The sequence below is a fragment of the Kogia breviceps genome, chromosome 3 (genome assembly GCF_026419965.1).
Source record: "Kogia breviceps isolate mKogBre1 chromosome 3, mKogBre1 haplotype 1, whole genome shotgun sequence".
Lineage (NCBI taxonomy): Eukaryota > Metazoa > Chordata > Mammalia > Artiodactyla > Physeteridae > Kogia > Kogia breviceps.
The window spans coordinates 136487204-136504367 of NC_081312.1; the positions used below are offsets into that span (position 1 = coordinate 136487204).

The 17164-nt window shown below is 39.0% G+C and overlaps 1 protein-coding gene across 2 annotated transcripts in view; it reads left to right on the top strand.

Moving 5' to 3' along the window:
- The first annotated feature begins 239 nt into the window (after positions 1-239).
- CLPX (caseinolytic mitochondrial matrix peptidase chaperone subunit X) overlaps positions 240-17164 on the top strand; it is a 38594-nt gene continuing 21669 nt past the window's right edge. Inside the window, exons 1-3 of one of the 2 annotated variants that reach the window (XM_059057724.2) lie at positions 240-605; positions 8796-8956; positions 10780-10897. In XM_059057724.2, coding sequence (XP_058913707.1) covers positions 527-605; positions 8796-8956; positions 10780-10897 — 358 coding nt within the window. In that variant the 5' untranslated portion in view covers positions 240-526. The remainder of the gene's footprint in view (positions 606-8795; positions 8957-10779; positions 10898-17164) is intronic. The other variant, XM_059057725.2, reaches the window with a different exon arrangement.

Below are 17164 nucleotides of genomic sequence, written 5' to 3' on the forward strand. Positions count from 1 at the left end.
GCCACCAGTAGAAAATGACAGTTTACTGTTACGAGCTGGGACTACAACTCCCGGCATGCATCTCTCCGCGACGATCGCAAACTTTACTTCCGGAAGAATTGTGCGTCGGGACTTGTCGTTCTCCATTTGAGGGGGAGTCGGCCTTCTGCCGTAGCGTGCTCATTGGCGCCTAGGTCACCGCCCCCTTCCCCTCGCCTATGTCGGTGTCTCACGCACGCACGCGCGGCGCGTGCCCACGCCCCCTCCTTAGGCCTAGGACGCAGGCGCGCGCAAGCTCCGCTGAGCCCGCTAGGCGGGGAGGGTGCGGGGGGAGGAGAAAGGGGAGGGGAGGGAGTGTTAGGTGTCTATTCAGTAGACGGCAGTGGGGCACGAAGAGTGCGAAGGCACTGCTGCTTGGCAGGTGATATCTGCACTGGTTCTAGAACTCTCCGGTCCGGAGCAAAGCCAGCGAACCCCGCGAGTAGCAGACGGCCGCTGAGACCCGGAGGGCGGCAGGGGGCGAAGCCCCAGCCTAGGCCCCGCGGAGATGTCGGGCTCTGGCGCTTGTACTTGCGGAGCCACAGCCGCGAGGCTCATCAGCTCCTCGCTCGCCTCCGCGCCAAGAGGTAACGAAGTAGTCCCTCACCTGAGCTCTTGACCCAGCAGTGTCCCGGCCGGCGGCGGCGGGGACCCCGGGGAGGGCGAGAGGCCTCTCCCATCCCGAGGGTGTGATGAGGTGCTCGGCGCTTCGCCTGGCAACCCCCTCTTTCTCCGTGGCTTGGGTCTCTGCCAACCTCTGGAGCAGCTGGGTCTCACATTTGAAGTGAAACCCTCTGGCTCCCCCACCCTCCCGCTTTCAGGCCCTCTGACTTTGGGGCCAGAATGTGGTCGCTTCGCAGAAACCCTGAAAGAGGCACCCAGTGCTCCGTTGGTTAAAAAGGGTCCCCAGATCCCACTCCGCAGGTGACTGCCGCCGCCCCTGGTTGCGGCTCCTTTTCCGGAGCCCGGCCGGGTTCCCCTTGGGCCTGTCGCGGGCCGCGGGAAGGGCCCGGATGAGGAGCCGCCACTGTTGGGGTCCCCCCGGGGCCGCGGGGCGCCTAGCGGGCCGTCCCGGGCGCAGGCCGCGCGGGGGCCGCGGTGTCACAGTCGTGCGGCCGCTCACACCGGGACGTAAAGCGGACTCTCACTGCATTTCGGGGGCCGCAGCAAAGTGCCCGAGGAGATGGAAATTCCCGCAGAAATTGTTTCTGAAGGGCTTAGGTGTCCGCAGGAGTCAGTCGTTTGCTGGATTTCCTAACGTGACAGTCCCAAGTAGTTTTTTAAGTGTGGCGCTTGTTTACCTTTCCTTTCTGTGTATCAGGAGCTGTGAAAGAGTGGCAACCTCAGCCAAGAGATTCCGGAAAAGAAACCATTTTTCTCTTCCCTAAATCTATGAATAGCAGACAAAGACGCTAGATCCTGTTATAATCACTAACTTCTAGACAGATTCGTTTTGTTTTGGATTATCAGTTTACGATCTTTGGATTAGAAAAAAAAAACAGCCCCCTTTTCCGAATTTTTAGTTTCATTGTAAAATCCTTACAGTTTACTAAATGTTTATTTTCCAACAGTTTATTTCACAGAGGGATTCAATGAGGTTGTGTGGGCAGAAGCATTTTGTAAAATGGTACATAAATGTAAAGGAGTGAATTTAGTCCTAGGACACTGTTAATCCTGAACAAGTAGACATCCCTATTCCAGGAATATGTGTTGCAAACACTCGAAAGTGACAGATATTTAAATTCATTTATTTGACAAATTTGTTGAGGGCCTACTATGTGTCAGGCTCTGCTTTGGTGCTGGAGATGGAGGGGTGAATAAGTCCTCATCTTCGAGTTTAGAGGAATAGACAAAGAATAATATTGTTTCTGGGCCTGTATAAGGTATGTGTGTGTTCTCCTTGGGCAGGGAAGGCTTCTTTGACAACATTCTTTGTCTCTTATCAATTGTCCCTGAAAACTATGAGTTATAGGAAGTGTGCAGCTATTTATTTTAATTTTCAAAACAACATCTTTCAAAATTAAATCTATCATTAGGTAAATCAGCAAAAACTAATGACTTATTTAGGAATTATCTATTTGTTTCTCAGTTAATAACAAGTTTACTAGAGGTTTTCAGAAATACCAAACCATAATTTTCACTGTAAAGGAGTAAATTAAACCTAAAATATGAGACATTACTCAATATCATTGTAGAATTTAATATTTTTATATGACAATGAAACAGCAAATGGTTTTCACATGGATTTAAGACCTTCCCAAAGCTAAATTACATAAAATGTTTGTTTTCATGGTAGAAACTCTAAAAGTATATGTAAGTCTACAAGAATATAAAGATGTATTTTTTTAAGGCCTGAAAAACCTTGAAGAGGGTTATTTTTATTTAGAGTTCTTGGAAAGAGGAAGAGAGGTGAAAGAAAAATCAGAATTGAACTTTAGCTAGTTTATTATTCTTATGTACAGAGTTAAGAATTTCAGCAACATAATTTAAACAAATAAAAATAATTTCATCAATATAGTCTTCTAACAGGAAATTTGTACAGTAAATTAAGAATAAAAGGGAAGGGCTTCCCTGGTGGCACAGTGGTTGAGAGTTCGTCTGCCAATGTAGGGGACACGGGTTCGTGCCCCGGTCCGGGAAGATCCCACGTGCCGCGGACCGGCTGGGCACGTGAGCCATGGCCGCTGAGCCTGTGCTCTGCAAAGGGAGAGGCCACAGCAGTGAGAGGCCCGCGTACCCCCCCCGCCACACACACACACTGAAAGGTAATTAAAAAAAAGAATAAAAGGGGAGATTTCAGAGCTCCTCTGAAGTACAGTGCTATTCTCTATTTCTATTGGTTTATCTGTCATGTTAGACTTTAAAAATTTTAAATGGTAGTTTGAAAAATTAATTTGATAAATTGTCATACTAGACACTGGATATGTTTTCTTTTCCTGTTGGGCTATGTGTATCCAACTTAATGTGTTTTTCTTCACTATTCTCTTTGAATATGAAACCTATAGTAAAGTAAAATTTTAAAATATTTTTTCTATTTGAATTGCTGGTGTTTTCAATATTGATGTATATTTTAAAAAATGTACTTTGCATATATAACAGTCAGTTTGCATTCTAAATATATGCATTCAGAAATGTTTAATTCCATTTAAAAAATTCTGAGTGACAATACTTGGATTGAATTTGGCTGTGAGAATTGTGTGATCCTGTGTAACTCTCTTGATTTCTGGATGCTTTCTGTTCTTGTCCATTGAAAGGGTGTCACCTCATGACGGTGTAAATGAAGATTTGAAGATGCTCAAACATGTTGGTGGGCATCCATAATTTTCATGATAGTTACATAATGTGCCAACCTTAACAGTTTTAGCTAGATTTTAATTCCCTCCCTCCCTTCCTCCCTCCCTCCCCCCCCCCTTCCTCCCTCCCTCCCCCCCCTTCCTCCCTCCCTCCCCCCCCCCTCTCTCTCCCCCTCCCTCCCTCCCCCTTTCTCGTAGTTAAATCCAATACAAATTAAATAAGACAAAGTGAGTAAATGATAGAGCATCTTTATTTCTAGAATAGCACACTATTTCCTAATGAACATTTCTCTTTTCTTGGGCACGTTCATCTTCATACCAGCAGGCCTTAGTGAAAACCTATCTAACGTTTTTAAACCTGAGGAAAGCTATCATATGAGTGATGTTATTTTTCTTTATTAAGAAGTATTCAGTATTCCTGAAGTAATAACTTGGGCATAAAATAAAAATTTGAAATTATTAAAAGCAATAAGCATCTACTAAGTTGCCCGCATTGTTTGCGATTTTCTGTTGAATTTTGTTTCCGTTTTGTGTTGGAGGTTAGAGGACAGGTGTTTAAGAGAGCATTTAACTTGATTTGCCATTTCATCAGTTGTTACACACTTAAAATATTGTCACTACAAATATAGTTTTAAATTTTCATTAGTTCTTTCGCTCTATTTCTAAAATGCAGTTTAAAAATCGGTTAATCTTTTAAGCTGAATCATTTGTATGTTTTTGGAGAATGCTTAGTTCAAGATTGAATATAGGAAGTCAAGTATTTAGAGGGCTTCCCTGGTGGCGCAGTGGTTGAGAGTCCGCCTGCCGATGTAGGAGACACGGGTTCGTGCCCCGGTCTGGGAAGATCCCACATGCCGCGGAGAGGCTGGGCCCGTGAGCCATGGCCGCTGAGCCTGCGCGTCCGGAGCCTGTGCTCTGCAACGGGAGAGGCCACAACAGTGAGAGGCCCGTGTACCACACACAAAAAAAAAAAAAAAAAAAAAGTATTTAGAAATTGAATAAATTACCCTCCAAGTTATTAATAGCCCTAAAATCGTTGTACCTTATTCTAATATATATATTTTTTAAAAACTGCTCTGAAACTCAAAACTTTATCCTTATGACAGAAGTTTTTAAGGGGTTTAACTTTTGACTGTCTTCTGTCATTGCTGCCAAGTACTCTTTTGAAATATACTTCACATAAATACTTCCCTTTTTGGCTTTTAGGGGTTTTTCACCTGGTTCACAGGCTTCCAAAGGGCACAGGGGTAGAATTCAGAGGTTCTTTGAACTTTATTTTCACTAATCTGAGTGAAATATAGCATTTCCTTCAATTATAAATGTAGGCAACAAACCACGGTAGTATTAGAAATACCTGTGGATTTGTCACCAATCAAAAGCACAGATATTTTAAAAAAAATCACAGATATTTTCATATCACATTACATTACTGGTATCTCAAAATACTGTTTATACTTTCCACTACTTTGAAATCATGGTAGTTACATTAAAAGCTGTTAGATCTTATTTAATTTTGTTAGAATAGAATATTTTTAAAGAGTAAAACAAATACCGTATACTAACGCGTATATATGGAATCTAAAAAAAAAAATGGTCATGAAGAACCTAGGGGCAAGACGGGAATAAAGACACAGACCTAGTAGGGAATGGACTTGAGGATACGAGGAGGGGGAAGTGTAAGCTGGGACAAAGTGAGAGACTGGCATGGACATATATACACTACCAAATGTAGAATAGATAGCTAGTGGGAAGCAGCCACATAGCACAGGGAGATCAGCTCGGTGCTTTGTGACCACCTAGAGGGGTGGGACAGGGAGGGTGGGAGGGAGGGAGATGCAAGAGGGAAGAGATATGGGGACATATGTATATGTATAACTGATTCACTTTGTTATAAAACAGAAACTAACTCACCATTGTAAAGCAATTATACTCCAATAAAGATGTTAAAAAAAGAATATGTATATATTTTTAAACCCCAATTTATTTATCTATTTTTGGATGTTTTGGGTCTTTGTTTCTGTGCGAGGGCTTTCTCTAGTTGTGGCAAGTGGGGGCCACTCTTCATCGTGGTGTGCAGGCCTCTCACTATCGCGGCCTCTCTTGTTGTGGAGCACAGGCTCTAGACGCGCAGGCTCAGTAGTTGTGGCTCACGGGCCTAGCTGCTCCGCGGCATGTGGGATCCTCCAAGACCAGGGCTCGAACCCGTGTCCCCTGCATTGGCAGGCAGATTCTCAACCACTGTGCCACCAGGGAAGCCCAGAAAAAGAATATTTAAAAAATATTTTGATAACTATTTCAGGATAATTGGTTTCCTATGTTATGTATTTTATTTTGTACATTTAAAAACATTCTGAATAGGCTTCACCAGCCTGCCAGAGGGCACAAAAAAGGCTTAAAAACTGATTGAGTTGCTGCAATAATTTCTGTGAGGATTTTATATGATTGGTGAATGACTGGTCATTTAAATTGTTTTGTACAGTGGTTTTAAAAAGGGGGGTCCTCAAACCAGCAGCATCAGCATCATCTGGGAACTTGTTAGAAATGCATTCTTGGGTCCCACCTCATACCTTCTGAATCAGAACCAGGCAAGATCCCCTGCAGCCTGTGTTTTAACAAGTTAATGCATGCCCAAGTTTGAGACCCAGAGGTTTAGTATTTATAGTATCTTGTTGGTGTAGCCCTTAGATTATATCAATGGAATATTACAACAGCTCTTCAGTACCATACCATCAGGGCCAGCAAAGAAATTCTTAAATTTAGATTTTTTAATGATATGAACATGTTTCTCAGATAGTATTTTCTGTGGTGACTGTATGGTTGCATTGGTTTCATATGTTACTTGATAAATTATTTAAGGTAGACACTTTTTCTTTCTATTCAAGTAGATTTTAAAAGGATCATGTTCATAATTTTTATCTCTCTTAAATTCCCAAAGATAATTTCCTTTCAGCTTATTTTCTAATAATATTAGATATTATAAATTGTTAAATACTATTTTAAAAGATGTAAGTGGGAAATAATACACTCTATCTGATACTTCAGGGCTAAGTTTTGTTCTAAACATCCAAGTACAAATAGCTTCACATAAAGCTTGTTACAATTGTAGTTTTCTTTGTGAATACATCATAAAGGTTCAATTAAAAAGTTACCCTTGTTACATAAATTATAATAAATTATTGTGTTATGCTACCTTTCATATTAACTTATAATGGATGTTTTCAAGCACACACAAAATAGAACACTGAACCCCAAAATACCTGTCACCCAGCCTCAAGGTGCATTCAACTTTCTGCATTCTTGATTTCATCTATCCCTCTCCTCCATGACTTTCTAGACTTGCTTTTTATTTATTTATTTATTTTTTGCGGTACGTGGGCCTCTCACTGTTGTGGCCTCTCCCGTTGCGGAGCACAGGCTCCGGACGCTCAGGCTCAGCGGCCATAGCTCAGGGGCCCAGCCGCTCCACGGCATGTGGGATCTTCCCGGACTGGGGCACGAACCCGTGTCCCCTGCATCGGCAGGCAGGCTCTCAACCACTGCACCACCAGGGAAGCCCTAGACTTGCTTTTTATATTGACATAGTCTTTAAATCATATTATGTCCTTGGAAAAACATTAATGTTTAGCTTAAATTTCATAAACTACCTTAGATCTCATTCTAATGAGAGAGTAATAGCTAACATAATTTACTGCAAAAAATGGAAATGTTACACTTGAGAAAATTTGAAATGTCTTTTGAAGATGTTTCTTAGAAGGAAAACATCAAATGTAGTTGTTTGTTTGTATTTTTTCCTCATTAATAGTCAAGCTTAATAGTGTTAAGCAAAAGTTTACACTCTTTGGGTTAGGGACTGGGATGTCATAATCCTTTTTTGGTGTTCTTTGTGAATTCATATAGAAATGAGAAAATTTGTTTCCTCTTGTATCTTTCTTGAGTAGTTTGGTGGGTTCATTTTTGTACTTTGTGGAACTGGAGATGGCCTATGGTGATAAGTAAAGAAACTAGTTCTAACAGTGTACAAAATTGTGTTGGAAAATGGGAGTCATTAAAAAAAAAGTTATATAATTAAGCAATTAGTTTTGAATTGTTTGACGTACATAATTTTAAACCAGTTTTTGCATTTGGATACAATATATACATGTGATGTGTGCTTGATCTTTTAAAAGCCCTAACAGGGCTTCCCTGGTGGCGCAGTGGTTGAGAGTCCGCCTGCCGATGCAGGGGACGCGGGTTCATGACCAGGTCTGTGAGGATCCCACATGCCGCAGAGCAGCTGGGCCCATGAGCCATGGCTGCTGGGCCTGCGTGTCCGGAGCCTGTGCTCCAAAAAAAAAAAAAAGCCCTAACAGGTGTGGGAATGAAAATTTAAGTCCTGAGTTGTGAATTTTGCAGGGAATAAAATGAGGGAGGGAAAACCAGTTTCTTAAATTTATGTAAGTGTTAACCCCTTGGTTGTTTATTACCTCCTAATAGCACTCTGCTGGGAAACTTCCTTCTTGGGGTTTCATTAATGTACATTATAGCTTATGCAAGATTCTGAATAGCTCTAGGGTACTGGAGTCTATGGAATTTTGTTTAACCTATTGTATGACCATTCAATTTTCTTGTGTAGGAAATAGTCTTTTAAAGACCAGCTTGGGAAATGCTGCCTTATTGGAGTATGGCTCTTTTGCCATTGACTATAATTTATTCGGTGGCCTGTTTTGTATTTATATGCAAAAAAGCGGGAGTCAGCAAACAATGGCCCTATGGAACAACTCCAGCCACACCCATTTGTTTACATATTGTTTACACTTGCTTTCATGTTACAGGGAGAATTAATGAGATTGAGACTACATATATGGCCCACAAAGCTGAAAATACTATCCTCGTCTTTTAGAGAAAAAGTGTGCCAAATAAGTCAGTAATTAACCTGTGTCTTTTCTAAGAATTTTAACTTCAAATATGGCAAAAGGTTAAAATGTTTGAAAGCTGGATGGTGGCTACACAATATTTTTCTATTGAAATATATTCCTCTTTTCTATAGGATTGAAATATTTTATTAAAACGTGATTTAATGAATAGCATATAACTTTTAAAAGAACATTTGAAATCTGTTGCCATTGTTGCAAATATTACCCTCATATAACCAAAGAGACAGATGAGTTCACGTCAATTGTTTATTCTCATTGGTAGAAATAATATAAGAAGTATAAGGATATAGGACATAAATGGCCTTTTTCCCCTACAGGTGAGGCAGATGTTGAACTACTTATTTTTCACACCTTCAAAGAGCCATTCATTGTTATGACCTGGGTGGTCTTTCCTTACTTCCAAAGCACAGGTCGTGCCAGTTTTTGAAGATGGTGTCACCAGTTTATACTACTGCTGTGAAGACTATAGCTTTTTCAACCTCCTTTATGCTTGAGGGATTTCTGTCCCCAGGGGACTTATTAAAGGTGTGTTAATATTTGATGTGTAGACTAAATTTCATTGTATTTTCAGGTATTTCTTGTGGTCGCATTCATATACCAGTTTTAGGAAGGCTTGGGACCTTTGAAACTCAGCTTCTACGAAGAGCTCCTTTTAGAGCCTTTACAGAAACACCAGCATACTTTGCTTCAAAAGATGGGATGAGTAAAGATGGCTCTGGAGATGGAAATAAGGTATTTTATCTTTATTGGCATCTATACACATATTTGAGTTCCCTCATTTGAACGATTAAATATAATAGTACTACTCTATATTTCATTGGTTTGTATGTTTTCTGTAGGAAATGTGAAATATATAAAATGATCTGAAGAATTTTACATATTTAAAAAAAATAAATTTATTCATTTATTTTTTGGCTGCATTGGGTCTTTGTTGCTGCCCGTGGGCTTTCTCTAGTTGCGGCAAGTGGGGGCTACTTTTGGTTGCGGTGCATGGGGTTCTCACTGCTGTGGCTTCTCTTGTTGCAGAGCATAGGCACTGGTTGTACAGGCTTCAGTAGTTGTGGCTTGCAGGCTCAGTAGTTGGGCTCTAGAGCGCATCCATACTTGTGGTACGCGGGCTTAGTTGCTCCACGGCATGTGGGATCTTCCTGGACCAGGGATCGAACCCGTGTGGCCTACGTTGGCAGGCGGATTCTAACCACTGTGCCACCAGGGAAGTCCTTACATATTTTTATTTTGTTTATCAGTCTGAGCCATAAAATAGTTTGATAAGCATTGCACTTAGTAAGCAGTAGTTAAAATTTCTAACACCCCAAAGCAGTAAAGAAGCTTCATTAAGGTGTAGAGAACGGACATGTGGACACAGGTGGGGAAGAGGAGGGAGGGATGAATTGGGAGATTAGGATTGACATATATACACTACCATGCGTAAAATAGATAGCTAGTGGGAACATTCCATAAAGCACAGGAAGCTCAGCTCAATGTTCTGTGACCACCTAGATGGAGGAGGTTGGGAGGGAGGTCCAAGACAGAGGGGGTATATGGGGAGTTTCTTGCCTTTTGGGAGGTCTGAGGTCTTCTGCCAGCGTTCGGTGGGTGTTCTATAGGAGAAGTTCCACGTGTAGATGTATTTCTGATGTATCTGTGAGGAGGAAGGTGATCCCCGCGTCTTACTCTTCCGCCATCTTCTCGCCTCTCCCACGTATGGGGAGGGGGTATATTTATATATATAGCTGATTCATTTCATTGTACAGCAGAAACTAACACAACATTCTAAAGGAATTATACTCCAATAAAAAAAAATCTATGTAATCAGTCTCATGGTTGGTTGGATTGGGAATAACCATCATTTTCTGATTCCACACAGGTCTTACAACTCATGATAGTATAAACCTTACTTCATCCTCTACCTAAAAATCTTAGATATCTGTATGACTTAATGTTAGGCTACTGTGTAGCTAGCAAGTAGATGATTGGTGATTGTATTAGGTCAGTGAGTTATCAGTTTTTTTTATTATGTGAATTTGACTAACACTTGAGTTATTAATATATGAGACAAAATGCTAGATGCTTTCATATCCACACTTAATCCTAACAATGACCCTCCCTCTAAAGTAGGTGAAATTATCCCCATTTTAGAGATGATAAAAGTTAGATTCAAGAAAGTTGAGTCACTACTTGCCAACATAATAACTGCTGATTCAATTTCATTGAAATGTACTTTTTTACCTATAGTAACTTTTTTTAAGTTACTAGTGCTTATTGATTTTTTTCCCTTAGTGTTTATTGATTGCCATTGTAGAAAAGCTAATTATTACACGTGCTGGCACATACCATGTAAAGAAGGAATGCAGTAAATATATGTGTTTACTAGAACTGATTTTATTTTTTTTACACCAGTGATAGTAGAGATATAAATTATACTAATAATTCCATTCTAAAAATTGTAAAAATTATAAGATTACAAACAATATTGTTTATACTTAAGTTACATGGTGGTTGCCTGAAAGTAATAATTGACTCTTTCTTTTTTTTTTTTCTTCCACAAACATTAGAAATCAGCAAGTGAGGGAAGCAGTAAGAAGTCAGGCTCTGGGAATTCTGGGAAAGGTGGAAACCAGCTTCGCTGTCCTAAATGTGGTGACTTGTGCACACACGTAGAGACCTTTGTGTGTAAGTATTACTTCTTCCATTGTTCTTCTTTTCCCCTGCCTTTTCTGTAAGTTGTTAATTGCATTATATACATTGTATAAACATATACATTATAAATACATACATTATATAAACCAGAATTATTTTCTTCCTGAACTTACATTAGTCTTTTACGTTCACCAGATACTAAAAATCTCCTGGACTAGTAATGCTTTGCACTGTGGTATAAGGTAATTTAAGAAAACTCTTTGCTTCTTTATTTTGCTTACATGTGTTTATTTTAAATTTGGATTTTGTGGGTTTTCATGTATGTTACCATTAAGCTGTAGAAGAAGCAAGGCTTATTTATTCTGTATTTGTTCTTCAAGTACCTATTAAGCATCTCATATAGCTGGAGATTGTCAGTTATTCAAATATTAAGGTATTTTCCCTCTCTGAGTACTTACCAGAGGTGCTAAGTCCTCAGTTCTAGGAAGTGTCTGATAATTATTAGTGATTCAGACACTAAGAGAAGGAAGACATCAATAGTCCTATTTTTGCTGTTAGTGTCAGTAACTATTTCTGAAATGCAGAGATGCTACTGCTGATATTTAATGAATCAGATAAATCATTTCCTACATGATTAGAGTTGATGGTAATGACTCAAGAGTAAATTACTTTGCACTACCATGGGACTTGCTATACTATTCAATTGTGAAAAGATTGATGGTCAGGTTTGGCAGAAGTTTCAGTTTCTGATGATTAGCTAGAGAGGATTCTCTATATTCTAACTCAAGTATTGAGACTTCAGTTACATTTTCACATCTATCATTAATATTAATTGGCCACTATATGAAAAAGTATTACATGTAGCATATCTTCACAGTTTTGGAAAGACTTTAAAGTGGTACCATTCTATATGAGGTTCTCTTTGTGGCTTTGCCTAGTAAGAGATCAAAGAGAAGAATCAGTATGAATGAAAATTAATTTGGATTGCAACATAAAATGAAAGTGGTAGAATTGGATGATATAACTTCTAAATAACATTTACCATTAACACATTTGGTGTCATATAATAAAATTCCAAAAAGTCTGAGGATTGCTCAATTCATTACTGGCAGTGTCATATTACATATGTTTTAATCAAGAAAATTTCCATTGTTTTTCCCCAAAGAAAGATTTCAACCTTTATAGACCTATAATTCTACTCTAAAAATAATTTCCTAGAATAGAAAAGGAAAGAAACTAACATTTAATAAATGTCAGTATGTATAATTTTATTCTCACAATCTTATTTTTGTCAAAACAGGGAATATCCTCATTTTTATAAATGAAGTAGATAAAATTAAGTTTAAGTAATTCATCCAAGGTTATAGAGCAGTGAAGATATCTTATTCAGAAATTCCTTTCCTATTCAGAAGTTCCTGTCCTTTGTACCAACTGGAATTCTTTAGGGATAAACTAGCTCCTCTTGAGATTAAATTTTTCTTTTTATACAATGTTTTCATAACTTTCCAGGTTGTATTAATCACTGAAGGTGATTGTTAACATACAGATTCCCACCTTTCCTAGAGATTATCTAGATAAAAAACACTATACTTTAGTGTTATCTAATCAACTCAAGGCTGTTTCCTTTGGGAATTATAATTAGGGAGGGAGATGTGGGAGTAGAAAATGTGGAAGAAAAGAGTAAAAGAAGAGTACATTCTTATAAAGCATCTGTTGAGTCAGACACTGCTAGGCCCCGGGAAATACACAGATGAGCATGACACTGTCCCTTTCGTTTGGAGCTGTACTGCATAGAAGTAAGAGGCCCCAGCAGTGAGGCCCTCTTCCTTGGTTTTGCTGGCCCATAATAAAAGTCTCTCCAGAATGCATCCCTTTTGAATGCTGAGGATCTTCTGTGTCTACTCACTGAAAATTGGATCATCCTGGTTCTAAAGAATTTTGTTTGATCGTGGGTTATTCATTTTGTTTGAATCTGCATTTATTAGTTATTAGTTCATAAACATCTTTTTATTTGCTTTTTGTTTGTTTTTATTCTTTTATGTGCTTTTAAGTCCCTTGTAATTCTTTTGTGAATGGCCTGTTTAAGTAATTGTTTACTTTTTTTGTCATTTAAAATTATTTTTAATTACCTGAGGAATACATATGTATATCTCTCTTTGTTAAAAAAAATGTAGAGCATTATAGATAATGCTAAAGATATATTTCTGTAATATGTCTTCATTGAACACATAACTTTTTTTTTTTATTATTATTATTACTTTTTTGTGTGGTACGCGGGCCTCTCACTGTTGTGGCCTCTCCCGTTGCGGAGCACAGCCTCCGGATGCACAGGCTCAGTGGCCATGGCTCACGGGCCCAGCCGCTCTGCGGCATGTGGGATCCCCGGGGCACAAACCCGTGTCCCCTGCATTGGCAGGCGGACTCTCAACCACTGCACCACCAGGGAAGCCCAAACACATAACTTTTAAAAAGCATAAATGGTTTCATATTGTTCATGTTTTTGCAAATTGCTTTTTTCCCCAACTCAGCAGTGTTTTGAGAGCTTTGTGTGTTAATACATATAAGTCCTTTCTTTTAAATTTTAATTTTTTATTGAGCTATTATTATTCACATACCATACAATTCACCCTTTTAAAGTATACATTTCAGGAATTTTTAGTATATTCATGAAGTTGTACAGTCATCACCAGTATTTAATTCCTGAATATTTATATCACCCCCAAAAGAAACCCCATACCCCTTAGCAGTCACTTTCCACCCCTTCCCCTCCCAGCCTTGGCAACCATTAACCTACTTGCAGTCTCTATGGATATGTCTATTCTGGATATTTCATGTAAATAGAATTATACATTATGTGACATTTTATATCTGGCTTTTTTTACTTAGCATGTTTTCATGGTTGATCAGTGTTGTATTATGTATCAGTACTTCATTGCTTTTTATGGCTGAATAGTATTTCCATTGTTTATCCATTCATCAGTTGATGGACATTTGAGAGTTGTTTCTGCTTATTGGCCATTATGAATGAATAATGCTACTGTGAACATTTGTTTACAAGTTTTTATGTGTACTTACGTTTTTACTTCTCTTGGGTATATGCTTAGGAATGGAATTGCTGGGTGAAATGTTAACTTTGTTTAGCTTCTTAAGGAACTGCTACAGAGGTAGTAGTTTTACAACCATTTTACAACCCCACTAACAATGTGTAAGGGTTCTAATTTCTCCACATCCTCTTCAACATATATGTCTTTTTTTATTATAGCCATCATAGGGATGGGAAGTGGTATCTCATCATGGTTGTGATCTACATTTCCCTAATGACTAAAGATGTTAAGCATCTTTTCATGTGCTTATTGACCCATTTGTATATCTTCTTTGGAGAAAAGACTAAATTTTTTGTCCATTTTTAAGTTGGGTTATCTTTTTATTGTTGAGCTATAAGAGGTCTTTATGTATTTTGAATACTAGACCCTTATCTAGATACGTGATGTGCAAATATTTTTTCTCATTCTATGGGTAGTCCTTTCCTTTTAAATGCTGTATAGCAGGAGTCAGCAAACTTTTACTATAAAGACCAAATATTAAATATTTTAGACTTTATGGGCCGTATGGTCTCTGTTGTGACTTTTCTCCTTTGCTGTTACAGTGCAGAAGCAACCATAGACAGTGTAAAATAGTGAGGATGGCTATGTTCCAATAAAATTTTGTATATGGACACTGAAATTTGAATTTCCTGTAACTTTCATTGTCATTTTTTTAATGTAGAAACTGTTCTTAGCTCATTGATCTTGCTGTACATATTTCATCTCACAAGTATATTTGTAGTGATTTTTATGTTTTCTTATAGTGGTATTACTCTTGCTTGACTGACTGTAGGAATAAAATGCCATTTTTAGGGCTTCCCTGGTGGCGCAGTGGTTGAGAGTCCGCCTGCCGATGCAGGGGACACGGGTTCGTGCCCCGGTCCGGGAAGATCCCACATGCCGCAGAGCGGCTGGGCCCATGAGCCATGGCCACTGGGCCTGTGCGTGCGGAGGCTGTGCTCCACAACAGGAGAGGCCACAACAGTGAGAGGCCCGTGTACCGCAAAAAAAAAGCCATTTTTATAGATACCATTAAGAATGTATAGAAAATCATCAGAAATTGAAATAATATTTAAGATTCTTGATTATAATGATATATATTATTTAATTTTTTCTTGCCCATTTAAAAAATAACTTGTCAAACATGAATAGCATCCCTACTTTTATTTAGGATAGAGCTTTTAGTTGTTTTTTTTTTGTTTGTTTGTTTTTTGGTCTTTATTTCTTTTTTATTTTAACTTAAGGGAAAATTGAGATATGATTTTTTTTACAGAAAAGGAAAGAAAGTGCATGGATTCTAAATGTACAGTTTGATGGATTTACGTATCAAATATTCCCACATCCCAGAAGGCTCCCTCTTGTTATTTCCTAGTCACTAACCTCTCTTCCCCCAAGGCAACTACTACCTTGACCTCCATCACTAGAGATTGGTTTTGCCTGTTCTTGTACTTCATTTAAACAGAGTCATAGTGCATGTTTTGCTTTTGGGTAGAGCCTTTAGTTTTTATTTTTATGTATATAATACTTTTTGAAGGTTTACTGTAATTACGTTTCTCATAGGTTAAGAATAAACTTTCCTGCAGTGGTTTGGAGATTTTATGTTTGACCCTGAAACTTTTTCAAAATCATGAAGAACTTTCATTTAAACAAATATCCTGAAAAAGGTTTTACTAAGGTAGTCTTTCTTCTGTCGTGGGTATATTATACAAGCATGTTTACTGGAATCAGTATTCTGTTTATAAAGGAATATAGGATACCTGTAGTAATCATTTAAAGGAAGGAGGTTTATTTATCCACTGATAATTTAACAAAATCAGATTTTGCCCCTTGTTTTTAGGAGTAAAATGTATGCATTGCAATGCTTGTTTATTTGTTTGTTTTTCTGAAATAGCATTTTGATAAATAAAATTGAATCCTTGAACTTGGGTATATGTTGAACATGTTTCAGTGTAAAACTGTATTGCAAGTATTCAGGTAGAATTTAAGCAACCCTTCAAACAGTAAGCAGAGAGGAATGTTATTTGTCAGTGTTTCTTTCCCTTTCACCTAATTTCTTCAGAGAAATATTTTGTTCTTGTGTTCTCAGGCCAGATTTTTCTGTCACATAGCCTGAACTAGATTAGAGGCTTCTCTGCCCTTTAATCCTTCCCCTGTTTACTGGTGCCTTATCCTAAAATAAAGCCACTGTCTTTCCCACTGATGGGAGATGGTGATAATGTGTTTGGGCTTGTGTTAATCAAAAGTACTTGGAATAGCTTGATCTTTTTCTTTAGGGAAGCTCTTACTAGGTGATTGACAAATGGAATACACAAATGACCCCTAATCTAGTTTAAAATTTGAGGCTAGGGCTTCCCTGGTGGCGCCGTGGTTGAGAGTCCGCCTGCTGATGCAGGGGACACGGGTTCGTGCCCTGGATCCCACATGCCGTGAAGCTGCTGGGCCCGTGAGCCATGGCCGCTGAGCCTGTGCGTCCAGAGCCTGTGCTCCGCAACGGGAGAGGCCACAACAGTGAGAGGCCTGTGTATCACAAAAATAAACAAACAAACAAAAAAACAAAAAAAAAATTTGAGGCTAGAATTTATCCAGAATGTATTTTTGTTTGGCCTTGTGTTCAAGAACAGACACATAAGAATTAAATTGGCTGAATTAATAATTAAATTTATTTTTAAAATGAGGAATTGTCTATTTTTTTAAAATTTAGATTATTTTGTGAAGATTGAGGTGTGGTTGCCAGTGCGGTTTTTCTTGTATGGATAGGTAGTTATAATATTCCCAAAGGACAGAGATTCCCATGGTTTTAAAAATTCTTTTTACCTGTCAAGTTAGGTTACACAAAAATGTATTACCTAGACCTACCAACATGTAACTAATTCCTGTGAACCTTTTGCTCTGTATCTGTTAATAGTCTGTATGGGATTCTCTACCATGCAAGCAGGGGCAGCTCTTCGTTGCGGTGTGCAGGCTTCTCATCGCGGTGGCTTCTCTTGTTGCAGAGCACGGGCTATAGGTGCGCGGCCTTCAGTAGTTGTGGCTCGTGGGCTCTAGAGTGCAGGCTCAGTAGTTGTGGCACACAGGCTTAATTGCTCTGCGGCATGTGGAATCTTCCCGGACCAGGGATCGAACCCGTGTTCCCTACATTGGCAGGCGGATTCTTAACCACTACACCACCAGGGAATTCCCTGACTCCCCGCTTTGACTGCCGAGGGCCCGGGTTCAA